Raw genomic sequence first — 22352 nt, 5'->3', positions numbered from 1 at the left:
TCAGTGTGAAAGTTGTTTATTGGCCAAGAGCCAACGAAAATCTTATATTAAAACTCTTTATCATTCTTCAAAACTATTTTATCTATTTCATAGTGATGTTTGGGGACCTTCAAAGGTTACTACCAATTTTGGAAAAAAATGGTTTGTTACTTTTGTAGTCGGTCGTACTCGTTTTTGTTGGGTTTATTTAATGAGGGAAAAATCTGAGGTTGAACAGATATTTACAAAATGATTGAAAATCAGTTTCAAACAAATATTAGTATTTTAAGAACTGATAATGGAACAGAGTATTTCAATAACACCTTGGGAAATTTTTTAAAGGACAAAGGTATTTTGCATCAATCTACGTGTCCAGATACTCCTGAACAAAATGGAATAGCTGAAAGGAAAAATAAACACTTGTTAGTGATAGCTCGTGCCATGATGTTTTATATGAACATTCCAAAATATTTATGGGGCATGCTGTTCTTAATGTCTCTTATTTTATAAATAGAATGCCCACTAATGTCTTATAATACACTACTCCATTGGGATATTTGAAACAGTTTTTTCCAGCATCTAGAATTCATTCAGAATTATCATTAAAGATTTTTGGTTGTACTGTTTATGTTCATCTTCCAAAAAGGTCTAGGTCTAAGTTAGATCCTAGAGCTGAAAAATGTATTTTCTTGGGCTATCCCCCTAATAAAAAAGGATACAAGTGTTTTAATCCTATCACTAAGCGTATCTATACTACTATGGATGTCTCTTTTTTAGAAAATACTCCTTATTTCTCCAAAAATTTAATTCAGAGAGAGAATTTAGCAAAAGAACGAAATTTTTGGGAAATTGTTGAACCTTTACCTAGAACTATTCTTGATGTTTCTCTTAAAAAGACTCCGTCCACATCTATTGAATCTAAACCTGACCTTGGTTTGTCAGAAATAGAATTGTTACGATTGATTAAGAATCGTAACAACCTTGAGCCTGTGGTTTATTCCAGGAAGAACATCTCTGAAAGAGGTAAAGATCATTTAATCATCCCTGCACAAGACCAAACGGAAGCCATGAATCATGGTCCTTCAAGTACTCCAGGTAATCCTTCTTCTCCTTCATCTCCAAATAATATTGTGCCTTCACAACCTGATTTGAGTCCTAAACCTATACCTGAAACACTAGATCTTCCCATTGCCCTTAGAAAAGGAACTCATGCATGTACAAAGCATCCAATTGCCAAATACATCTCTTACAATCACCTATCTAATACCTATAGAGCATTTATTACTAATATTTCAGAACTTGTTGTGCCTAGAAGTATACATGAAGCATTGGGTGAACCGAGTTGGAAGTTGGTAGGATTTGAAGAGATGGATGCTTTGAAAAAAAATGGGACATGGGAGATTGTAGAGTTACCAAGGGAGAAGAAAATTGTAGGTTGTAAATGGGTGTTCACAATTAAGAGAAAAGCTGATGGAAGTATTGAGAGGTATAAAGCTAGGCTTGTGGCTAAAGGTTTTACCCAAACCTATGGAATAGATTATCAAGAGACAGTTGCTCCTATTGCAAAAATTAACTCTATTCAGGTTCTACTGTCTCTAGCAATTAATTCTAATTGGCCTTTGCACCGGTTAGTTGTGAAAAATGCCTTTCTTAGTGGAGATCTGGAAGAGGAAGTGTATATGAGTCTGCCACTTGGTTTCAAATAAAGCTTTGGAGTTGGGAAAGTTTGTAAACTGAAGAAATCCTTGTATGGACTTAAACAGAGCTTGGTTTGAATGCTTTGGTAAGGTATTAAAGCTTTTTTGTTACACTCAAAGTCAAGCTGATCACACTATGTTCTACAAACATTCAGAGGAAGGAAAGATGGCGGTCTTGATTGTGTATGTGGATGATGTTGTGCTAACTAGGGATGATTCTTGTGAAATAGAGAAGCTGAAAAGAAAACTTGGTGAAGAATTTGAAATCAAAGACTTGGGAGCATTAAATTACTTCCTTGGAATGGAATTTGCAAGATTCAAGGCAGGTATTTTTGTAAGCCAACGTAAGTATGTGCTTGATTTACTGAATGAGATAGGAATGATGGGGTGCAAACCTGCTGAAACACCTACTGAACCCAATGTCAAATTGCGCCCTACAGGAGTAGAAAATGTGAAAGATCGTGAACGTTATCAGAGGTTAGTTGGGAGACTGATTTATCTTTCGCATACACGACCTGACATTGCATTCTCGGTAAGTATGGTAGTCAGTTTATGCATTCACCTGGTCCAAAACACTTTGAAGTCGTCTACAGAATTCTACGGTATTTGAAAGGAACACCAGGGAAAGGACTCTTGTTTAAATCACAAGGACATCTGAAAGTTGAAGCCTACACTGATGCTGATTGGGTTGGGTGCATAGAAGACCGAAGGTCTACTTTTGACTATTGTACTTTTGTAGGTGGTAACTTAGTTACATGGCGAAGCAAGAAGCAAAATGTAGTGGCCAGAAGTAGTGCTGAAGCTGAGTTTAGGGCTGTGGCTCACCGCATGTGTGAAATCTTATGGATAAGAAGATTACTTGAAGAACTAAAATCCTTACAACCGTCTCCTATTAATTTATATTGTGACAGCAAGGCTGCAATTGCTATTACTCACAATCCAGTGTTACATGACCATACTAAGCATATTGAAGTGGACAAGCACTTCATTAAGGAGTAAATAGAAATTAGATTGGTGTGCATGATTTATATTCCTACTGGAGAGCAAGTGGCAGACATCTTCCCAAAAGGACTGCTCAAAAAGCAGTTTGAATTTCTTAACAGCAAGTTGGCCATGGAGAATATCTTTCGACCAGCTTGGGGGGAGTGTAGGAAAATCTATTGTATTTTATGTTTTATTCTGTGTAAAGCTGTCTAGCTATTATTTAGGAAAGTAGTTATTAGGGAATATTTCCCTAACTTTATTCTCTGATTTATTTCCCTAAATAGGGATCCTTGTAATATCTTTGTAATCCTTTATATACATGGTTTGTGTACAGTGAATATATCAGAAAACTAAAACCATTTTATTTGACTCGCGACAGTGCATCCGCCACTCGATTGATTGCTTCACACTTATATTCAATATCAAAGTTGAGGCCCATCAACTTGGATGCCCACTTTTGATACTCAGTTCCTATTACCCTTTGTTCCAACAAATATTTTAAGCTTTGTGGTTAGTCCGAACCATAAACTTTCTGCCTATTAAGTAAGGTCTCCATTTAGCTACTGCATAAACTATAGCCATTAATTCTTTCTCATAAATTGATTTCTTCCTTGTTTGTTGTCTCAAAGTTTGACTGAAATAAGCAATAGGTCGTTGGTCTTGTAGAAGGACTGCTCCTAAGCCAAAACCTGATGCATCTTTCTCTACAACAAAAGGTTTTGAAAAATCAGGCAAGGTGAGGATTGGGATCGAAATCATGGCTGTTTTGAGGGCTTGGAAGGCGGCTTCAGCAGTTGAATTTTTCGTAGCTGGTCCGTGAGTGGTGGTGCAATCATAATTTGCAACGAATTTTCTGTAGTACCCTGATAGGCCAAGAAATCCCCTAAGGTGTTTGTGTTGTAGGCGTGGGCCATTCCACCATTGCTTTAATCTTTTCTGGGTCAGCAACCACTCCTTTTTCAGAAATGATATGTCCCAAGTAAGAAATCTCCTTCCCAAAAGCACATTTCTTCTTATTAACAGAGTTGGTGGTGCGAAAGGTAAAAACTTTGTCCAAATGTTCCACATGCTGCATTATTGTTCTGCTGTAGACAAGGGTATCATCATAAATTACCAGAATATATTTCTGCAGATAGGGACGAAAGATATCATTCATTAGTGACTGGAAAGTGGCAGAGGCATTTGTCAAACTAAAAGACATGACCAAAAACTCATAGTGGCCGTCGTGAGTCCGAAATGTTGTTTTGTGTGCATCTTCCTCCTCCACACGAATTTGATGGTAACCTGATTTGAGATCAAGTTTAGAAAAAATTAAAGCACCATTAAGTTCATCTAATAAATCCTCAATGACGGGTATCGGGTACTAATCTAGTATAGTGGCGCAGTTGAGAGCCCTATAATCAATGCAAAAGCGCCAAGAGCCATCCTTTTTCTTTACCAAAAGTAACAGGCTTGAAAAGGGGTTGTTGCTAGGCTGTATGATTTTAGTAGAGAGCATTTCTTATATTAGTTTCTCAATTTTAGCTTTTTGATAATGAGGGTACCGGTAAGGCCGCACATTTATTGGGGTTGTTCCGGGCTGGAGAGTGATGGCATGCTCATGGTGTCGTCGAGGTGGCAACCCATCTGGTTGTGTAAAAAGGGAGTCGTGTTTGAGCAAGATACTTTGTAGAAATGGTGGACACTCTTCTCCGTTCATTGGCTGTCTATTTTCTACCATATTCAGCTCCACCAAAAGTCCATTCTTCTCTGCCAATAATGTCTTTTACATGGTTTTTAAGGACACTAAGCTCTTGCCAAGAGCCGGATCACCTTTTATTGTGGTCTGCTTGTTCCCAATTCGGAACTCTATGGTCTAGAGTTTCCAATCTGTGTGCGTCATGCCCAAGGTTGCTAGCCATTGTAAACCCAAGATCACATCTGCACTTCCCAATTGTAATGGTAAGAAGTCATCCCAAACTTCCACTCCTTGGAAGTGGACATGAACATTCTTGCACACCCCTTCATTCTTCTTTGAGTCGCCATTTCCCATCGTCACGCCATAAGCTTCGGTCAAGGTAATAAGAATCTTTAGTTGTGATACTAAGTCCTTAGAAATGAAGTTATGTGTAGCCCCGGGAAGGATGATTACTTCACTGGTCCCAATTTGTCCTTTCAACTTCATGGTTTTATTGGAAGACAATCCTGCTACCGATTGCAGAGAAATCTCTATAGCCTTGTTTACTTCGGTAGAGTCCAACTCAGGTGCTTCTTCTTGCTCTTCGGACTCTGCTCAGATGGTGCATCATCAATCTCCTTGGGTACCATCAAGATGTTGAGTTCCTTTTGCTTGCATTGGTGGCTTGGAGCCCATTTGTCGTCACAACGAAAATATAACCCTTTCTCTCTCTTTTGTTGGATTTGTGCTTCGGTCAGCCACTTCACCTCCCCTTGGGTCTGAGTGGTAATATTCCTTAAATTTGTTGGGCCAATACTGGAGCTGGGTCCTTGGTAAGCTGTGCGCCCAAATCTCACCTCACTGGTCCCAATCTGTCCTTTTAGCTTAATGGTTTTATTGGAAGACAATCTTGCTACCGATTGCAGAGAAATCTCTATAGCCTTGTTTACTTCGTTAGAGTCCAACTCAAGTGCTTCTTTGTCTTGCTCTTCAGACTCCTATTCAGATGGTGCATCATCAATCTCCTCGGGTACCATCAAGATGTTGAGTTCCTTTTGCTTGCATCAGTGGCTTGGAGCCCATTTGTCGTCACAGCGAAAACATAGCCCTTTCTCTCCCCTTTGTTGGATTTGTGCCTTGGTCAGCTGCTTCACCTCCCCTTGGGTCCGAGTGGTAATATTCCTTAAATTTGTTGGGCCAATACTGGAGGTTGGTCCTTGGTAAGTTGAGCGTACCCAAATCCCCCTGTTTTCTGGCACAAAGAACTTGCAGTCCTCACCTTTTCTTTAATATCTTGGGCAATCTCCATTGCTTCGTCTGCGTTTCGGGGTCGTAATACCCTTAGTTCTGCCTTGATTGATGGTGCTAATCCATTGATAAATGTTCCAAGTTGTACCTCCGAAGCCATGTTGTCAAGTGGGGCTAATAATCAGATGAAGTTCTTCTTGTAATCGCCCACTGACCCTTCTTGTTTAATTGATAGGAATTGATCATAAAGGGACCCCATTTGCATATCTATGAAATGCTTCAGCACAAACCTTTTCATCTCTTCCCAATTCAATATAGCCCTCTTTTTACTCTCATATTGATACCACAACAATGCATCGCCAGAGAACGAAATGAAGGCAGCTTCAATCTTTTCACCTTCATCATAATTGTAGCAAGAAAAATACCTATCTGCTTGCATAATCCAGCCATCTGGGTTTTCTCCATCAAATTTTGGCATTTTTAGTTTCCTCAATCAATGCTCCTGTCGTTGATGGCCAAGGCTTTGGGTTCTTCCTGAGTTAAAATCTTCGGCCCCGTGACTGTGCCTTCGTCCCACTTGTTCGGGTGTTGCCCTAGACCCACTACCGCTGTCCTTGAATGCTCCTGCATTAGAGTTCTTGACTTCCGTCCCTTTTCCCTTGCTTTCTTACGAGTCTTGTGTCTTTTCTTGATCTTTCTTGATTCTCCAAGAAGCTTTGAAGCTGTTGTTGCATTTTTCTACCCACTTCTTGAATAAATTCCTTCACTGCAGCCATCTCCAATTTCATGGCTTCCATCTCTTCTTCAAGGTTGGCTGAAGTTTCTGATCTCTCGATTGCCTTCTTGGGTCCCATGTACGCAGCTCACTGCACCAAATTGATAGTCTTTTTCTTAGTAAGAAGTAAACTCTCAACTTTCAACAATGATATATGGAAAAAATTCCCTCACAGCCCTTTTATTGAAACAAACAACGACTGAACAAATACAAGCTTTAGAGAGGCTTGTTCTCTCCTACCCCAATCTTTCAAGAGGATTGGTCTCTCCTGAAGAGTCAACTCTTCTCAATCTCTAGCTACCCTTTACAGAAAGACCCTTCCCATATAAAAATACATTATTTGGAACTAGGTGATGCCAACTAGGATCCTCTAAGAACAATACAACTCAGCCCTTAGACTCATTAATAAGTTGCCAGCTGGATACAAAATTGAAATAACAAACTGAATACAATGAATACAAAAAAATACAAAGTAAATTTGCTCCGCTAGATTACTTAGGCGCTTTTCTCCTGTTATTGACAAAATGTATGGGAGGTTTATCATTGTTTAATCTCTAGTTTAGAGAGTAGAACTGAACAGAGAGGTTTCTTTGGGTGGTTGCTGAGTTCTATCTGTAGTTTTTTGAATAATTGATATTTATTCATCAAAGAGAATTGCCTATTAATAGGCAAATTACATCAGAAAACTATAGGCTAAGCTATACAATTAACCTAGGTCAACTAATCTCCTAAAAATCAGGAATATACAATATATTAGGAAATAAGATAATTCGTTTTCCTTAAAGAATTGATACCAAATAAATACAAGATATTTACATAATTCTACACTCCCCCTCAAGCTGGGTTATGTATATCAAACATTCCCAGCTTGCACACTAATTCATCAAAGACAATTCTAGGAAGGGCTTTGGTAAGAACATCGACTGTTTGAAGTCTTGATGTAGTATAGATAGTTTGAACTGTGGCACTCTCAATCTTCTCAATGATGAAGTGTCGATCTATCTCAATATGTTTTGTCTTGTCATGATGAACAGGATTTTTAGCAATACTAATAGCAGCCTGATTATCGCAAAGCATTTTTATGGACTCGCCTGCAAATAGTCTTAGTTCACTCAATAATCTTTTTAGCCAAATCCCTTCACAAACACCTAGAGCAAGAGCTCTAAATTCTGCTTCAGCTGAACTTCTGGAAACCACTGATTGATTCTTACTTTTCCAGGTCACTAGATTACCCCAAACATAAGAACAGTATCCTGAAGTACTCCTGTCTGTTACGTTTCCTGCCCAGTCTGCATCAGTGTAGACTTTGATTTCTCTGCTATCACTTTTCTTGAATAGAAGACCTTTCCCAGGATTCATCTTGAGGTATCTTAAGATTCTAGTAACATCTTCCATGTGTTCTTCAGTAGGATTGTTCATGTATTGACTGACAACACTAACTGAAAAACCAATGTCAGGTCTAGTATGAGATAGGTAGATCAGGCGTCCAACTAACCTTTGATATCTCCCCGTCTACTGGTGTTATGTTTTTTCCTGAACCCACTTTCTTGTTGGAGTCCATTAGGGTTGAGGCAGGTTTGCATCCAAGCATTCCTGTTTCCTTCAGCAAGTCTAGAACGTACTTACGTTGAGAAACAAATATGCCATGTCTTGATCGAGCAATTTCCATGCCAAGAAAATATCTAAGATACCTAAGATCTTTAATCTCGAATTCCTTAGATAAGAAATCTTTCAATCTCTCCATCTCCTCCTTGTAGTCACCTGTAAGTATTATGTCATCCACATAGACAATTAGGATAACTATCATTTTATCTGACGAGAATCTAACAAACAAAGTGTGTTCTGCTTGACATTGAGTATGCCCATTCTGAATGATTGCTTTAGTGAATCTGCCAAACCATGCTCGTGGAGATTGTTTAAGACCATACAAAGATTTCTTGAGTTTGCACACTTTGTCCTGATTGGAAGAGTTCTCGAAGCCCGGCGGAATGTCCATGTAAACTTCTTCTTCAAGGTCACCGTTCAGGAATGCATTTTTCACATCCAGTTGGTGTAGGGGCCAATCTTTATTTGCAGCAAGGGATAACAGTACACGTACAGTGTTAAGCTTGGCAACAGGCGCAAACGTTTCTTGATAATCGATTCCGTAGGACTGAGTGAAGCCTTTAGCAACAAGGCGAGCTTTAAACCTCTCAATGCTCCCATCTGCTTTGTGTTTAACGTTAAAGACCCACTTGCAACCCACGAATCTCTTCCCAGGTGGTAGACTTATGATTGTCCAAGTACTGTTTTTCACCAAAGCACTAATATCATTTTCCACAGCTTCTTTCCATCGAGAATCAGTCAGAGCCTCTTGAATTGTGTGAGGAATCTGTATGTTATCAATAATAGAGACAAACGCCTGATAGGATGGTGATAATGTTTTGTAAGATACAAAATTGCTAATAGGATGTTCTGTACATGCACGAACTCCCTTTCTCAATGCAATCGGCAAATCTAAATCATCATTTATTTGAACAACATTATCATGGTTAGAATTACTTAAACCTGAATGAGTTTCTGGAGAATGAGGATCCGGTTCCGATGCATGGTGGTCCTCCAGATGTGTTGTGTGCTCTATATCTTTACCAGATTTTTTTCTTCTCGTATAGACACGAATTTCTGGTTCTTGACAAGGTGCAATAGCCATGGATGGACCTGGAGAGTTTTCAATAATTTGGGAACCTAAGGATTTAGGGGAAGATGAAACTTGTTCTATGACTTGAGAGTTGGAAGAATCCTCATGGTGAATACTTGGAGATGAAGTATTATTAATACTCGGAATAGTGTCCCAAAGATGAGATTCACCTGCATTCTCCCCCTGAATCTCAGATTTGTAGTAAGCATGATTTTCAAAAAATGTGACATCCATAGTGTTATACATTTTCCGAGTTATAGGCGAATAACATTTATAACCCTTTTGATGAGAGGAATAACCAAGAAAAATACATTTGATAGATTTAGGGTCTAGCTTACTACGATTTTGAGAATGAAGATGAACAAAGGCTGTGCAACCAAAGATCTTAGGATTAAGAAGACTAATGAATTTCGTATGAGGGAATGATTGCAAAACTGTGTGACATGGAGTTTGAAAGTTGAGTACTCGGGATGGCATTCGGTTGATTAAATAGGTGGCTGTAAGAACCGCTTCTCCCCAGAAATATTTGGGAACTTGAGTAGAAAACATGAGAGAGCGAGCAACTTCTAAGAGATGTCTATTTTTCCGTTCAGCAACCCCATTTTGTTGAGGAGTATCAACACAAGAGCTTAAGTGTAGAATACCTTGTTGTGTGAGGTAAGGACCGAGAATAGAATTGAAGAAATCTTTGGCATTGTTGGTCTTGAGGATTTGAATTTTAGTAAGAAACTGAGTTTGAATCATAGAATGAAATTTTTTAAAAATTTCACTTAATTTTGATTTTGATTTTATGAGAAACACCCAAGTTAATCTAGTATGATCATCGATAAAAGATACAAACCATTTTTGTCCAGTTATATTGTTTACACGTGAAGGACCCCACACATCGCTATGGATCAATGAAAAAGGTTTGGAAGATTTATATGGTATTCTAGAATAGGTATTTCGAGTGTGTTTCGCAAATTGACAGATTTCACAACAAAAAGAGTTTGGATTTTTATTAATAAATAAGGAGGGAAACATTTTTGACAAATATAGAAAATTCGGATGACCAAGACGATAGTGCCACAACATAATATCACTATCTTTATTTGAAATAGACTGATTATTTAAAGAAAACAAACTGAATTTCTGAGTTGTTCTAACGGATGGAGTGTCATCTTGTAGGATATAGAGCCCAGAACACATCTTAGCACTGCCAATCATCTTCCCCGAATCCAATTCCTGAAACACACAAATTTGAGTAAAACTTAGTCACACAGTTTAGGTCACGAGTAAATTTACTAGTAGACAGTAAATTACAATCCAGTTTAGGCACATAGAGAACAGAAGTGAGAGTTAGGTTCTGATTTATGTTGACTGAACCAGAACCCTCAACCTTAGAGGATGTGCCATCTGCAATTTTCACTGTATGATGCTCTGGACTTGTGTGAAATTCAGAAAAAATATTTGCATCTCCTGTCATATGATCTGATGCTCCCGAATCAAGAATCCAAGGGTTAGTAGTTCTTTTATTGACAATAAAAGCTACTGAATGGTTACCTTTCATGGCCAACAGCCCTGTACCAGGTGTAGTATTCGGCTTTGCAGCGATGTGTGACTGACTTAGGAGTTTCTGAAGTGCCTCTAACTGTGCTTTAGGGAACGGTGATGAATCAAATGTGTCCCCTTTTCCTTCAGCAGCAGCAGTATTTAAAATGGCAGCGACATTCCTGTGACTCTCTGTCTTTCCATGATTTCGGCTTCCAATCAGCAGGTTTTCCATGAAGTTTCCAGCATGTTTCTTTGAAATGCCTAGGTTTACGACAGTGATCGCACCATGGTCGACCCTTCTGCTGTCCTCTTGCAGCAAGAGCAGATGACTCTTGAGTAGATGGAAGAGGAGAAGCGCCCATCATGACCTTCTTTCTGCTTTCTTCATGTCGAACCTCAGAGAATGCTTCTTTGACTGTCGGAAGTGGCTTGATACTCATGATCCTACTCCTGACAGCATCAAGTTCCTTATTGAGACCATGAAGAAATTTGAAAGTTCTCCTTTTCTCTACAATACTCCGGTATAGAGTAGTATCATCTGCACACTTCCAAGAATAGGTTTCAAATAGGTCCAATTGATGCCAAAAATGAGCAAGAGTGTTAAAATATTGTGTGACTGTAGTATCTTCTTGGCGGAGATCGTAAAGAGTGGCTTCAATCTCAAATAATTCTAATGTATTATCAGAATGAGAATAAGAATCTTTGACAGCGTCCCAAAGTTCCTTGGCTGTCGAATATAAAAGAAAGTTTTCTCCTATATCATTATTCATTGAACTAACCAGCCAGGATTTGATCATGTGATTATCTATTTTCCAAGTTTTATACTTTGGATCATCTGATTTTGGAGTCTCAATCTCCCCTGTGAGATATTCCTCCTTCCCCTTTCCACCGATATACATCATTACAGACTGTGACCATTGAAGATAATTATGGCCATTGAACTTGTGGCTGGTGACCAAAGAAACAACATCATTACTGTGAGATGAAGAACTGATTGATGCATGTGGATTAGAGAGGGTTGATGGATAGGAGGATGCATCTGAGTTTAGGCTTTCTTTTCCAGTAGCCATGGTGAAAGTGATGCGTGAAAAGATGAACAAAGGAGAAGGGCTGGTACGATTTAGAGAAAGAATGAGTGGAAAGAGGCTGGTGCGATTAGGGCAGAAAAGAAAGAGAAGGGAAAAAAAAATATTGCGATTAAAACCACCCCTCTCTGATACCATGTAGTTTTTTGAATAATTGATATTTTATTCATCAAAGAGAATTGCCTATTAATAGGCAGATTACATCAGAAAACTATAGGCTAAGCTATACAATTAACCTAGGTCAACTAATCTCCTAAAAATCAGGAATATACAATATATTAGGAAATAAGATAATTCGTTTTCCTTAAAGAATTGATACCAAATAAATACAAGATATTTACATAATTCTACACTATCAATTGTTATAGAGTTTTTATCCAAAACTAGTAGGAAAGAGAGGTGAAGCTAGAGGTGAGGCTTTGGAGAAAGTGGAGGTAATGAGATTGTTACCAAATATGAAGGAGCTCTCTTTACTAAGACCTTGATGATTTTGAGTTACGGTTCATATGGAAATACGAAGTCTTCGAATGTGTACTAATTCGAATGTGAAGTTGCTGCCGTTGCAGGAGGTGACCAATACAGGACAAGCAAGTTCAATGCAATCCAAGAAGGTTGGATATAAGAGATTAACCACAAATATCAAGCAACAAAAGTCAAAGAACTTTGTTTGAGTGGTGATGAGAAAATTTCAGTAGGCAAGGTTAAAGAATTGAATGTTGCCATTGCCCATGACAATGAGTTAGAAGAGCACACAACGTTAGTGAAGGATTGTGAAGAAGTAACAGAGATGGCTAATGAATTGGTGGAATTATCTCTCAATTCTATGGTGAATAGCTCCACCATCTACCAACAGTAACACTAGTTGATCATGCACCATACCTTGCATGTCTGCACAACTTTATAACTTTGGAGTTGGTTAAGAAGTTGGGATTAATGGTGCCTGGGAGACGGTAGAACATAATATTTCAATGGGAAATGAGTTAATGGTTAGGAATAAGGGTGTCTGTAAAGGTGTTTCTCTAAGAATTCAAAAGGATTTCTTACCTTTGACATTGGGAACTACTGATGTTATCCTTGGGATTCAATGTTGGAGACTTGGGGGAATGTCAGATTGAAATGACAAAATTTCACTATGAAGTTCAAGCTTGGGGGAGCAAGTGGTGCTGAAAGGAAGTTCAAAGTTGCAAAAAATCATGGTTTCCTTGAAATCTATGGTGAACCTATTAAGGATGATTGCGGGTTGTTTGGTGCTGAGTGGAAATTCAAAGTTGCAAGAGACCTTTATTACCTAGTTTTGGACAGGAACATACAATTGTGTGGAAGGAAATAGCGGAACCAGTGAAAATAAGGTCTTATCATTATCTTCAATGTCAAAAGAATGAAATAGAGAAGATGGTAAAAGAGATGTTAGAAATGGGAATTATACAGCCAAGAAGTAGTTCTTAAGTTCTTATTGTACTCCGATTCTACTTCTAAATTAAAAAATATGAGAATTGGCGCTCTTGTATTGATAATAGAGCTTTAAATCAAGTGACGGTATTGAATCAATTCCCTCCAAATATAGATGAGTTGTGGAATGAATTACACAGGGTTCGCATATTCTCAAAATTGAAATTGAAGTCGGGGCATAAAAAAAAGGGTGAAAGGACCTTATTAGGCATTACCTGAGAGCTCAGGTTCATTCCATTTTTCATGTTTCACAGCTGCAGTTTCTTTTCTTCAACCTTGGGACAAGGCTCAAACTATGTGAGACTTTAAAGGAAGCAAGTAATTTAGTTGTTATGTTGTTAGTTGTTTTGTGGCTGAGATGGTTGGTTTGTGTTGTAATGCAGTTCGTTAGAGGTTAGTAGAGCATATAACCAAAATGGTTATTGGTGTTAGGGAGTTTTGGACTAGTAGAAGAGTGGCTATCTCAAATGAGCTATTGTTTTACTGAGTTGTATGATTGTTTAATCTCTTGTTTAAAGATTAGAGCTGAATAATACAGTGGGGTTTCTTTAGGTACTTGCTGAGTTCTATCAGTATCATAAGTGGCTGCATGTTTGTATTGTTCTCAGTCACTTTTGAATGTGTTACAGGGTCATCAGTACGAAACAGTATCTGGTTTTATATGTGAGGCGTTTGGATATATTCCAAGGACAGGTGAGAGCATCAAAATAGTTCTAGAAAAGGAAATTGAAGAAGAGGAGAATGGTGAATCCAAACCTGATCACCAGGATCAGAAGGAAAAGCATCAGATTTTTAAACTTGAGGTATGTTTTTGTATATCCACTATAGGTCCAAGAAATCCAAGAATTATATTTCAAATATTTTATTTCTCGTGTATAAAGTTATTAAATTGGTAGAACAATAACAGAGAAGTTTGATAACCGATCTTATAACCCATGCTATTGTAAATAACCCAAATTTTGTAGTCCCCAGGATCAGACAGTAAAAAAAGTGAAGAAGGTGAAATTTTGTCAGTTAGGCTATTCACAGTTTGGTAATACCTTTGCTTCTAATGTCTTTAATGCAGATACTAGCAGGAAATGCCAGAAAGGTCAGTGCCGTTCGCTTCGAAAGATTAGACAATGATGATACTGCAGTGGATAACAAAGAGGTGACTCGGTTGGTTCCCAAAATTGTGAAACGGAAGTGGAGCAGCGACAAAGACTCAGACAGTGCAGAATATGATGAGGATTCATTCCAGAAAAGACCGCAGAATAGTCTCCTTGATGAGCATGAAGAGAGTTATGATAGTCTAACTAAACCTTGATTATGTTTCTTCTTGCTACCAATTTTACAGAACTGCCAACGGAAGCGGTTAAATTTGAGAAACAAGGGATGTTTCCATGAATCAGCAAATGAAGAACACTTTTTCACCCATGAAGCAACTCTCTTCATCCAAATCTTTGGTAGTTATGTGTTTTGTGCATAACTATCTTGGAGTCTTCTCACCTTGACATCAGAATGAGATCTATTCTAGTGTCTAAATCTCTCTCGGCAATTGGCAAAGGGGTCATAGATGAGATGGCAATGCCATACCCTTTTGCATAAACAATGTTATTTTATTATTTTTTTTCTGTGAAATCTGTAATTTTTTAAAAGAGATTGATGGGATTGTCTCTACAAATAGTCTTTGTATGCCTACTTCTGTAAATCATGTATTTTGAAATTACTACTATTGGTTTTAAAAGCTATCTGATGAACTCATAACCAAGTGAAGTTGGGACATAGTGGATGGCAGGGACTACATTGGAGGAAAGAGTTGACAGCTAAAGCCAAAGAGAAGGGGACCTAAACTTTTGAAAGGACTTTGTTATCTTGGTTTGGTGGACATATCAATAGTTGCTACGACCTTTGGCCCCCCATTTTTTAAGCTTGCTCGTTATATTTTTCTTTTATATTTATATATTTTACGATATTGGCGGCAAACTTTTTAAATTTTTAGATCGTTGAACTTAGACCTCCAATCAAATATTTGTACCCTTAAGTTTGACCAATAGTACATGTGACAATTTTCATTGTTTAAAATTAAATGAAAAAATATAAATAATAAAACTAATAAAAATTAAATAAAATATATAAAAAGGGTAAAAAAAATGAAATATTGTAACAAAATATTTATTTAAAGTTAGTTCTAAAACAGATTTTAAAAAAATGAAAAATCCTAAAATCCTATGATAATTCCCAAATATGGGCTTGCGATGTGTGAGAATTCTTTAATATGTTTTCTAGTTTCTATGATTAAAAATGTTCTTTCCGAGGTGTTTTAGTAATTTAATTTTTTTTTGAGAAAGTTAGGATTCCCTAATTTCTCCCAAAAGAATTTTTAAGAAACTATTTCCTAAATTAAAATAACTTTCATATTTCTAATACTCGTAAATTATCTTTTATATATGTATATGTATGTATATGTCGGAATTTTTTTGTATTGATATCAAAACATTTGATAGAAATTTTCATTTAAAAAATACCTTTATTATCCAAAAAAAAAAACTTTTTTTATAAATAAATATATAAAAAACGTCAAACCTTTTACTTATATTAAGCTTTTAACTATAAACAAAATCATAAATTTTGTCCAACGGGAATGAAGGCTTCATGCGACATTCATGAGATAGTTAGACATGGTTTACAGTGGTTTAAAATCTGGTGTTAAAGAGTTTAGTTTTTGACTGAATCAATTATATTTTAATTAATTTAATTAAATTAAATTAAATTTAGATTAACAAATTAAATTAGATTTTTAGTATTTAATTAAATAAAGCGTATTTTAATTGATGTTTTATTATATTGGATTTAATTTATTAGCACCTTTTATATATATTAGGTTGTAAACTTTATTTTTATTTTTTAATTTAATTTCAAATTATAAACTATCTTGGACTAATAAAAAGTTGTCGCGTGAGCTGTTGGTTAGACATAACAAGAGACTTTTAGAGTTAAAATCTTTGAATGGAGTTTAGGTGCAAGGATCTTAAATATTAGGACTTTTGTCGCTTTTTCACATATTTTCAATTAAAGATTAAACTTAGTGCTTCTTTTGTAACAATGTGTACAACTAGTAAAAAAACACTAATTATAAATTGTATGGCAATACCAACATTTGTTGGTAGTGCAAATCAAGTAATACTATCACATGGAAAAAATGTGGGGCTTCTTTCCTAATATTTTTACAAACTAAATGAAGTAGTTACCTTCTCAAATTTGGCAATGAATTGACGCCCTTGTACTATTTATGAATCATGACACGTAATTACTCCAATTGTGTGGGATGTCCGTGTCACATTGATCAAATAAGTAGTACTCTTTGTGGTCAAAATAACTGTTCAAACAGTAATATGGAAAAGATGATGGTATGTATCGATATTGTTATTACCACAAAATATTATGCTCTTAGAATAGAAGCAAAATCCATGCAAATAAAAGCTTTATCTAGTTAAGTGGTTTCTACACTTTAACGTACATTCACTTCTTGGACCCAAAAAAAGTTGGAATAAGAATTTCAGCAGATACAACACTGAAAGGGAAAATGGCATATATTTCATTGAGTGGATCACATAGCCCAAGAGAATAGATGAACTATGGTGAACATTAGATGATCATGATGGTTCAAGTACATATATACTATATATTAGTTGCATTACTCATATATCTCTCCCTGAAAGGTAATACATTTCAAAAACAAAATGACATGACTAATAAAGAAGAAATATACAAGCCACATACCATCTTAAAAATATTCATATATATTTTAATTTCACAGGTGAAGAGAAGTGTCAACATCTGAACCATCCAAATTATATGTTCTATTGTTCATGGCTGCACTTGTGGAGGTAATGTTTCCAATGATTGAAGTGGTGTGATCAGTGGCTTGAAGATTACCATGCTTGCTTTGCAAGTTTGGTTGAAGGTGGTAGACAGAGCTTTGATGAGAAGTTTGTTTATGAGGAAGTAGAGACTCAGAGCGGAAAGAAAACCCTGCTGGCTCGTAGCGTTTCGTTGGATTACTTCTCTCCGATTCGGACAACAATCTTAGAAGCTCTTTCTCTTCCCTCATCTCCTTAGCTCTCTGCAATTGCCGAAACCTCTCTTGTAGCAAGGCAATGGAGGAATGATGAGAAGTGTTATCACAATTCCTTGTGGCCATTGAAGGGAAAAGGAGTACTAAAACTTGGTCAATAGGACTAGTACTAATATAAAAGTTTGATAAGATTCTACGGAGGCCATTTAGATTGCATTGCTATATATAGGAAGTGGATAATTTGAAAAGAAATAATAATAGAGAAAATAATAATAATAATAAAAATAAAAATTAATGACTACAAATAGATTCTGATGATGCAAACTATGAAGAAAATAGAGAATCCGTAGCTGGGGTGCAAAGTCCAAGAAGGCAGAGTTTTGTGACTAATATAAGGAGTTGGGTTTGGTGGGATGTCAGGAGAGGCCAAAAGACTCAGTTGAAGGAAAATGGTGGGGAAGAGAGTCCAAATGAAGGTGGAAGTTAGCTTTTGGAAAGCTTTTTAAGAGGAATAAATGGATAGGTGATGTTCTGTCGTCTTGTCTTTAAAGAGTTGCTTTGGCTTTGGAGAAGATGTTGCCTCTTTTGTTGAGGACTTTTGGTGGGATATATCTTGTAATTATTTTTACCTTTAGATATTCTCTCTTCTTCCATTTTTAGTGGATGCTGATAAAGCATCAGTGGGATTTGTTTGAAAATGCTTTCCGGGTGTGGTTATTACTTATTATTTATGTATATTGGTTTTCTTTGCTTCCAACCTTATAACAAGTTTCATAGAGAAGAGAGAGAGAATTATTTACCCCTTTATATACCAAAAAGTCCATTTATAGAGAGAAAAACTCAACTTCATATATTCTTTCTTTCATTCTTTTCTTCCTTCCAACATTTTGTTTTGTCATTAAGTTGTTGGAAAGAAATGGCATGGAGGGAAAACAAAGATATTGATATTTAATTACTTTCTTGGAATTTCTTGTTTGACCTACATATATTAAGTGCCACACCCCCATTTTGATTTCTTTTTTTTTTAAATATCAAAACTTTGAAGGCCATGCTATGCTAGCTAGGAAGCCACCTATATGGATAACCCATTTACATGATATAGGTTTGTCATGGCACAGTTATTGCAAATAGTTATTAGTAAAACTTGAAAAAAAAATAAGAAAAAAAAAAGGGTCCCGATTTGCAACAATCTCAAGGCAGCCAAACACAAAAACATTCCCTAATGCTTGATCCCAAGATTGTGAAGAACAATGTGGAGAAACAGGTTGTAGAATAGTACAACTCTTCTTAACTTGCTTTTGTCAATGTATTAGGACATGCTTTTAGTTGATAACTTGATAACACAAAAAGAGATTGTTAGTAATAAAGTGAATGAGTACACATGCCAAGAATTATGTGTACATTGTTATTTCAAGAACCTGAAAAACCCTCTTTTATACAGCAATATTTCTATCTGAAACAACCAAATATGTTATAGGCTTAATTAAGCATACCAAAACTAATTAAGCAGCTTAATTAATTGTAGATATTAAAGTAACAGAGTTTTTACTTGAAGGGATTTTCACTTTAAACAATGAACATATTGCACTTCCACCACTGAATTATTCTTGACTTTTTCCCTTTTGCTTATAAGTTTATAATTTTTTTTGGGGTGGCAAATGGCAATATGAATGTTAAACTAAGTTATTGTTTCCAATAAAGTATAACTGCACCATATTTGTAATATACTAATAGATTAAAAAGTTTTCTTCTTCTTCTTCTTGTTCATTTTTTTTAATAAAATTTGAAAGGCTAACTTGCCCACCAAAAGCATGTTCTTGGAGATAGCTGTCTTTACAAATAAACAATTCACAATTTCAAATAAACACAGTACAAGGACATATGAATAAAAAAATAAAACTCAAGCTACTTTGGGGAAGAATAATTTTCAACATTGTACACTTCTAGACTCAAGAGGTGACACCTCTATTTTTTTTTATTACCTTTCTCTGACTTCTTCCACACTCACTAAGTCCGCATAGCCAACCTTTTTCCTCAACGTTTCTGCCAAGCCAGCTGCATCAACAATTCCCTCTCCAATTACTTCTAATTGATTTTTGCTTTCCCCCTTGAAAGCTACTGAGGTAACACCTAAAAACAATACAAAGAAACAGAAAGATAAGAACAAAAACAGACCAATCATGTTCTCTTTCTCTCCATTGATAAGAATGGATGAATCTAATTGAATTTCTTCTTATATTTCTTTTTTATATATACTAAATAAAATATGTTTCTCAAGTGATGATAGGGACCTTTTCTCCCAACTGCTATCTCCAAGGCCTTGGACTGACATTTCTTGCATTTCATCTTCACCTCAATGATTACTTTTTGCTGCAAACATTCATTGATTAAAAAAAACTTTAAGAATCTTTGTCTCCAAATTATTTTTTGAATCAACGAGAGAAGAAGATGAACATGAAACTGATCAAAGAAATGCTACAAATGTAGTTTAAACTACTTCAAATAAAATGGCACAAATCTTTTTGCATGAAGAAGATGGTTTACCTTCATTTTTCTGGCCCGCCAAACAAAATGCTGCTTCCTTTGTAGACTGTTTTATGCAACAAAAGCTGTAATAGTTAAGACTTTTTAAACAATGAAACTGAATGTCACTATATAGTATGAACACTTGTAACATTACAAGTTGTCATACACGTGATTGTTGTTCATAATAGCCTAAGAACAAAGCTTTTGATCCACTATTTCTGGGTTTTGCGTATTATTATACTCTGTCACATTACATGCCATGGTAGTTTTTTGTTTGATAAGTAGTTTTTTGCTAGCTATTTCTTACAAGTCAACACTATCTAAATTAAGTACTGAGTCAATGTTGTTCAATACTAAATTCTGCTTTCCGTGTGAAGAGTCTGATACAGCGAAAACTGTAATGGTGAACACGTGTAAGTTAAACGTGTTGAAGTAATTTGAGCACTTTAAAATTTCAACTATTCTTCACATGATTCTTGTTCATGAAGTCTCTAAGGAATGAGTTGACCATTCACTCTTATTGTTATCTTAATTATCATGTTATGCCAATGCATATTATTAATTTTTTTATTATTATATTATTTTCTGCTAAGCTTCTTAAAAGTCAAAGTTATTCAATTATGATTTAATTTTTAGTAATATATTGAGTCAAAGTCACTTTTTATTAAGTAAACCATTAACAGAAAAACTACAGAACATCACATATTTGGATATCAAATGGAAATTCACCAGGCTGATCTTGATGATAGTATTGCTAAAATCTATTAGCCATCAAGTTGAGAATCAAATTCTCTTGAGAGGAATCGAATTTTGTATCGCGGTTTCTGAACAGTGTAATGTAAGAGATTTCAAATGGAAAATATTAGCAAAACTATATATATAAAAAAGAAAATGTGAACAATTTCTAATCCAGGAAGATTTGATGGAAGAGATGTTCGAACGCTTGATGAATTGGAAATGGTGAACTCGCCACTCATTCATGTCATTCAATCTTTTCAATGTTTGGGAATTCAAGACATTAAGAAAACAAAAAACTATGCACAAAAAGTACCACTCATTTGTACTTATACATGTGTTAATACAGAGGAAGTGAACTTGTAAAACAATACATTTAACCTCATATATTTCAAATAAACTTTCTGGTATGATATGCCAAGAGAAGAAACATATAAGCGGTCAAACTAATCAGAAACACAATTCACAAAATCCACACAAGGTTGAAACTCGATGATAGTATCCAAACATTTAGACAAGATGATCAAGATTCAAAATAGTCTGTTCAATGCTCATACGTTTCATGGATCTAAGCAAGTAGTGATTGAGAGCACTAATGGGAACTGTTTAACCTGTTATGCATATTTAGGAATTCTACTATGCTGCATCAGTTATGTATTCTTTGCAGCATTGTTCCTAAGACTCTTCATGTAAAGTTGCCTAAACAAACTGACTGGGATTGACTAGGCATCCTAATCTATCATTAGCTTCCTCATTGTCAGTAGTCAAGAGTGCTTTTAAATTTAAATAATGAAAATTCAATGGATAAATGAGTATTACTAAAATGAATTCTTTCCGGCCTGGATCTTTATAACGATCCATTATTAATTAAATTAATTCATAATATTTACTACTGCACACAATACAAGGGAATATATGAATGGAAATTATAACTGATGAAAAAGTACAATGGGAAGAATCATAAAGTAATATTGTACGCTTAAAGGCCCAAGATCAGATTGTTTATATATCAATCTGATAGTGTCACCTCCATCTTTATTTTCTTTTGTTCTTTTCAAGTTTTGACATTTATTTGACTTGTTCCACGCTCACTAATTCTGCATAGCCAACCTTCTTCCTTAAAGTTTCAGCTAAGCCAGCTGCATCAACAATTCCCTCTCCAATTACTTCAATTTGACTTTTTCTTTCCCCCTTCAAAGCCACTGAGATAACACCTACGAAAGAGAAAAACATCAATTACTAACAAATCATGTCTTCTCTCCCTTCATAAGAAATTAATTATAGTAAATCAAGTTATGAAAGAAATTCAAGAGAGAATGGCTACCATCTTTCACAAGAGCTATCCCCAAGGCCTTGGACCTTTGTTTATTGTTCTTCATATTCACCTCAATCACAACTTTTTGCTACAAAATCCATTGAAGAAACATGTAATGATGAGTTTGGACGTAAAATATGACAATAATTATTAATCCTCGATGATAGGCATATATATGGTTTACATTCATTTTTGAAGATCGAGTGTAATGGTGAGGTCAAGTAACCTAAGGGTCATTATACACACACACACACACACACGAAGACTTCTCAACTATTACTATCCATGAATATTAATAATTATGATGATATGTCAACATACTGACTTGGTATAGTAAGTCACCAACACCTAAATATTTTTTTCTACATTAAATTTGAATTTAGTTTTTTTTTTTGTCATAATTAATGTTGTTTACAACTAATGAGAGACACTAGCTATATTTAAAAATTGACATGCATTTGAAAAATGAAAAAGTTTGTAATATTATATTTTCATAATAAATACACGTTAACCCTTCCATAAATTTAAAAAAATCAAAATTTATTTTTAGAAATATTAATTAACAACTATAAATATGGATCATTAATCTTAATCCAATAGTTAATATTAAAGTAACTATCCATGAGTAATAACTA

At 35.6% G+C, this 22352-nt stretch overlaps 4 protein-coding genes across 4 annotated transcripts in view; 1 reads left to right on the top strand and 3 right to left on the bottom strand.

Moving 5' to 3' along the window:
* The window catches only part of LOC133782387 (putative DUF21 domain-containing protein At3g13070, chloroplastic), a 35813-nt gene extending 20828 nt beyond the window's left edge, over positions 1-14985 (top strand). The window contains exons 13-14 of the mRNA XM_062221681.1: positions 13714-13887; positions 14151-14985. Coding sequence (XP_062077665.1) covers positions 13714-13887; positions 14151-14390 — 414 coding nt within the window. The 3' untranslated portion in view covers positions 14391-14985. The remainder of the gene's footprint in view (positions 1-13713; positions 13888-14150) is intronic.
* Positions 14986-16877: 1892 nt separating this feature from the next.
* Positions 16878-17267, bottom strand: LOC133785336 (uncharacterized). The gene has a single exon (XM_062224586.1). It carries the CDS (start codon positions 17265-17267, stop codon positions 16878-16880), a length of 390 nt encoding a protein of 129 aa, XP_062080570.1.
* Positions 17268-18857: 1590 nt separating this feature from the next.
* LOC133785335 (heavy metal-associated isoprenylated plant protein 47-like) lies at positions 18858-19691 on the bottom strand. The gene is made up of 3 exons (XM_062224584.1): positions 19686-19691; positions 19433-19601; positions 18858-19271 (listed from the first exon to the last, which is right to left on the bottom strand). The coding sequence occupies exons 1-3, from the start codon at positions 19689-19691 to the stop codon at positions 19120-19122; spliced, it is 327 nt and encodes a 108-aa protein (XP_062080568.1). The 3' UTR covers positions 18858-19119.
* Positions 19692-21211: 1520 nt separating this feature from the next.
* LOC133785334 (heavy metal-associated isoprenylated plant protein 16-like) lies at positions 21212-21907 on the bottom strand. Its single transcript, XM_062224583.1, has 3 exons — positions 21902-21907; positions 21727-21805; positions 21212-21616 (listed from the first exon to the last, which is right to left on the bottom strand). The coding sequence occupies exons 1-3, from the start codon at positions 21905-21907 to the stop codon at positions 21471-21473; spliced, it is 231 nt and encodes a 76-aa protein (XP_062080567.1). The 3' UTR covers positions 21212-21470.
* Positions 21908-22352: the final 445 nt, after the last annotated feature.

Source organism: Humulus lupulus, chromosome 6 (assembly GCF_963169125.1).
Source record: "Humulus lupulus chromosome 6, drHumLupu1.1, whole genome shotgun sequence".
Taxonomy (NCBI): Eukaryota; Viridiplantae; Streptophyta; class Magnoliopsida; order Rosales; family Cannabaceae; genus Humulus; species Humulus lupulus.
This window is presented reverse-complemented; position numbering and strand designations above follow the sequence as displayed.

What these genes read in the sequence shown, in the direction of transcription:
- LOC133785335 (XM_062224584.1), bottom strand. An exon ending in GATAGCAGTTGGGAGAAAAG is followed by an intron (nt 19,272 to 19,432) that starts GTCCCTATCATC and finishes TATTGTTTTTAG; the next exon opens with GTGTTACCTCAGTAGCTTTC.
- LOC133785336 (XM_062224586.1), bottom strand. Translation starts at nt 17,267, where the DNA reads ATGGCCACAAGGAATTGTGATAACACTTCTCATCATTCCTCCATTGCC.
- LOC133785334 (XM_062224583.1), bottom strand. An exon ending in GATAGCTCTTGTGAAAGATG is followed by an intron (nt 21,617 to 21,726) that starts GTAGCCATTCTC and finishes TCTCTTTCGTAG; the next exon opens with GTGTTATCTCAGTGGCTTTG.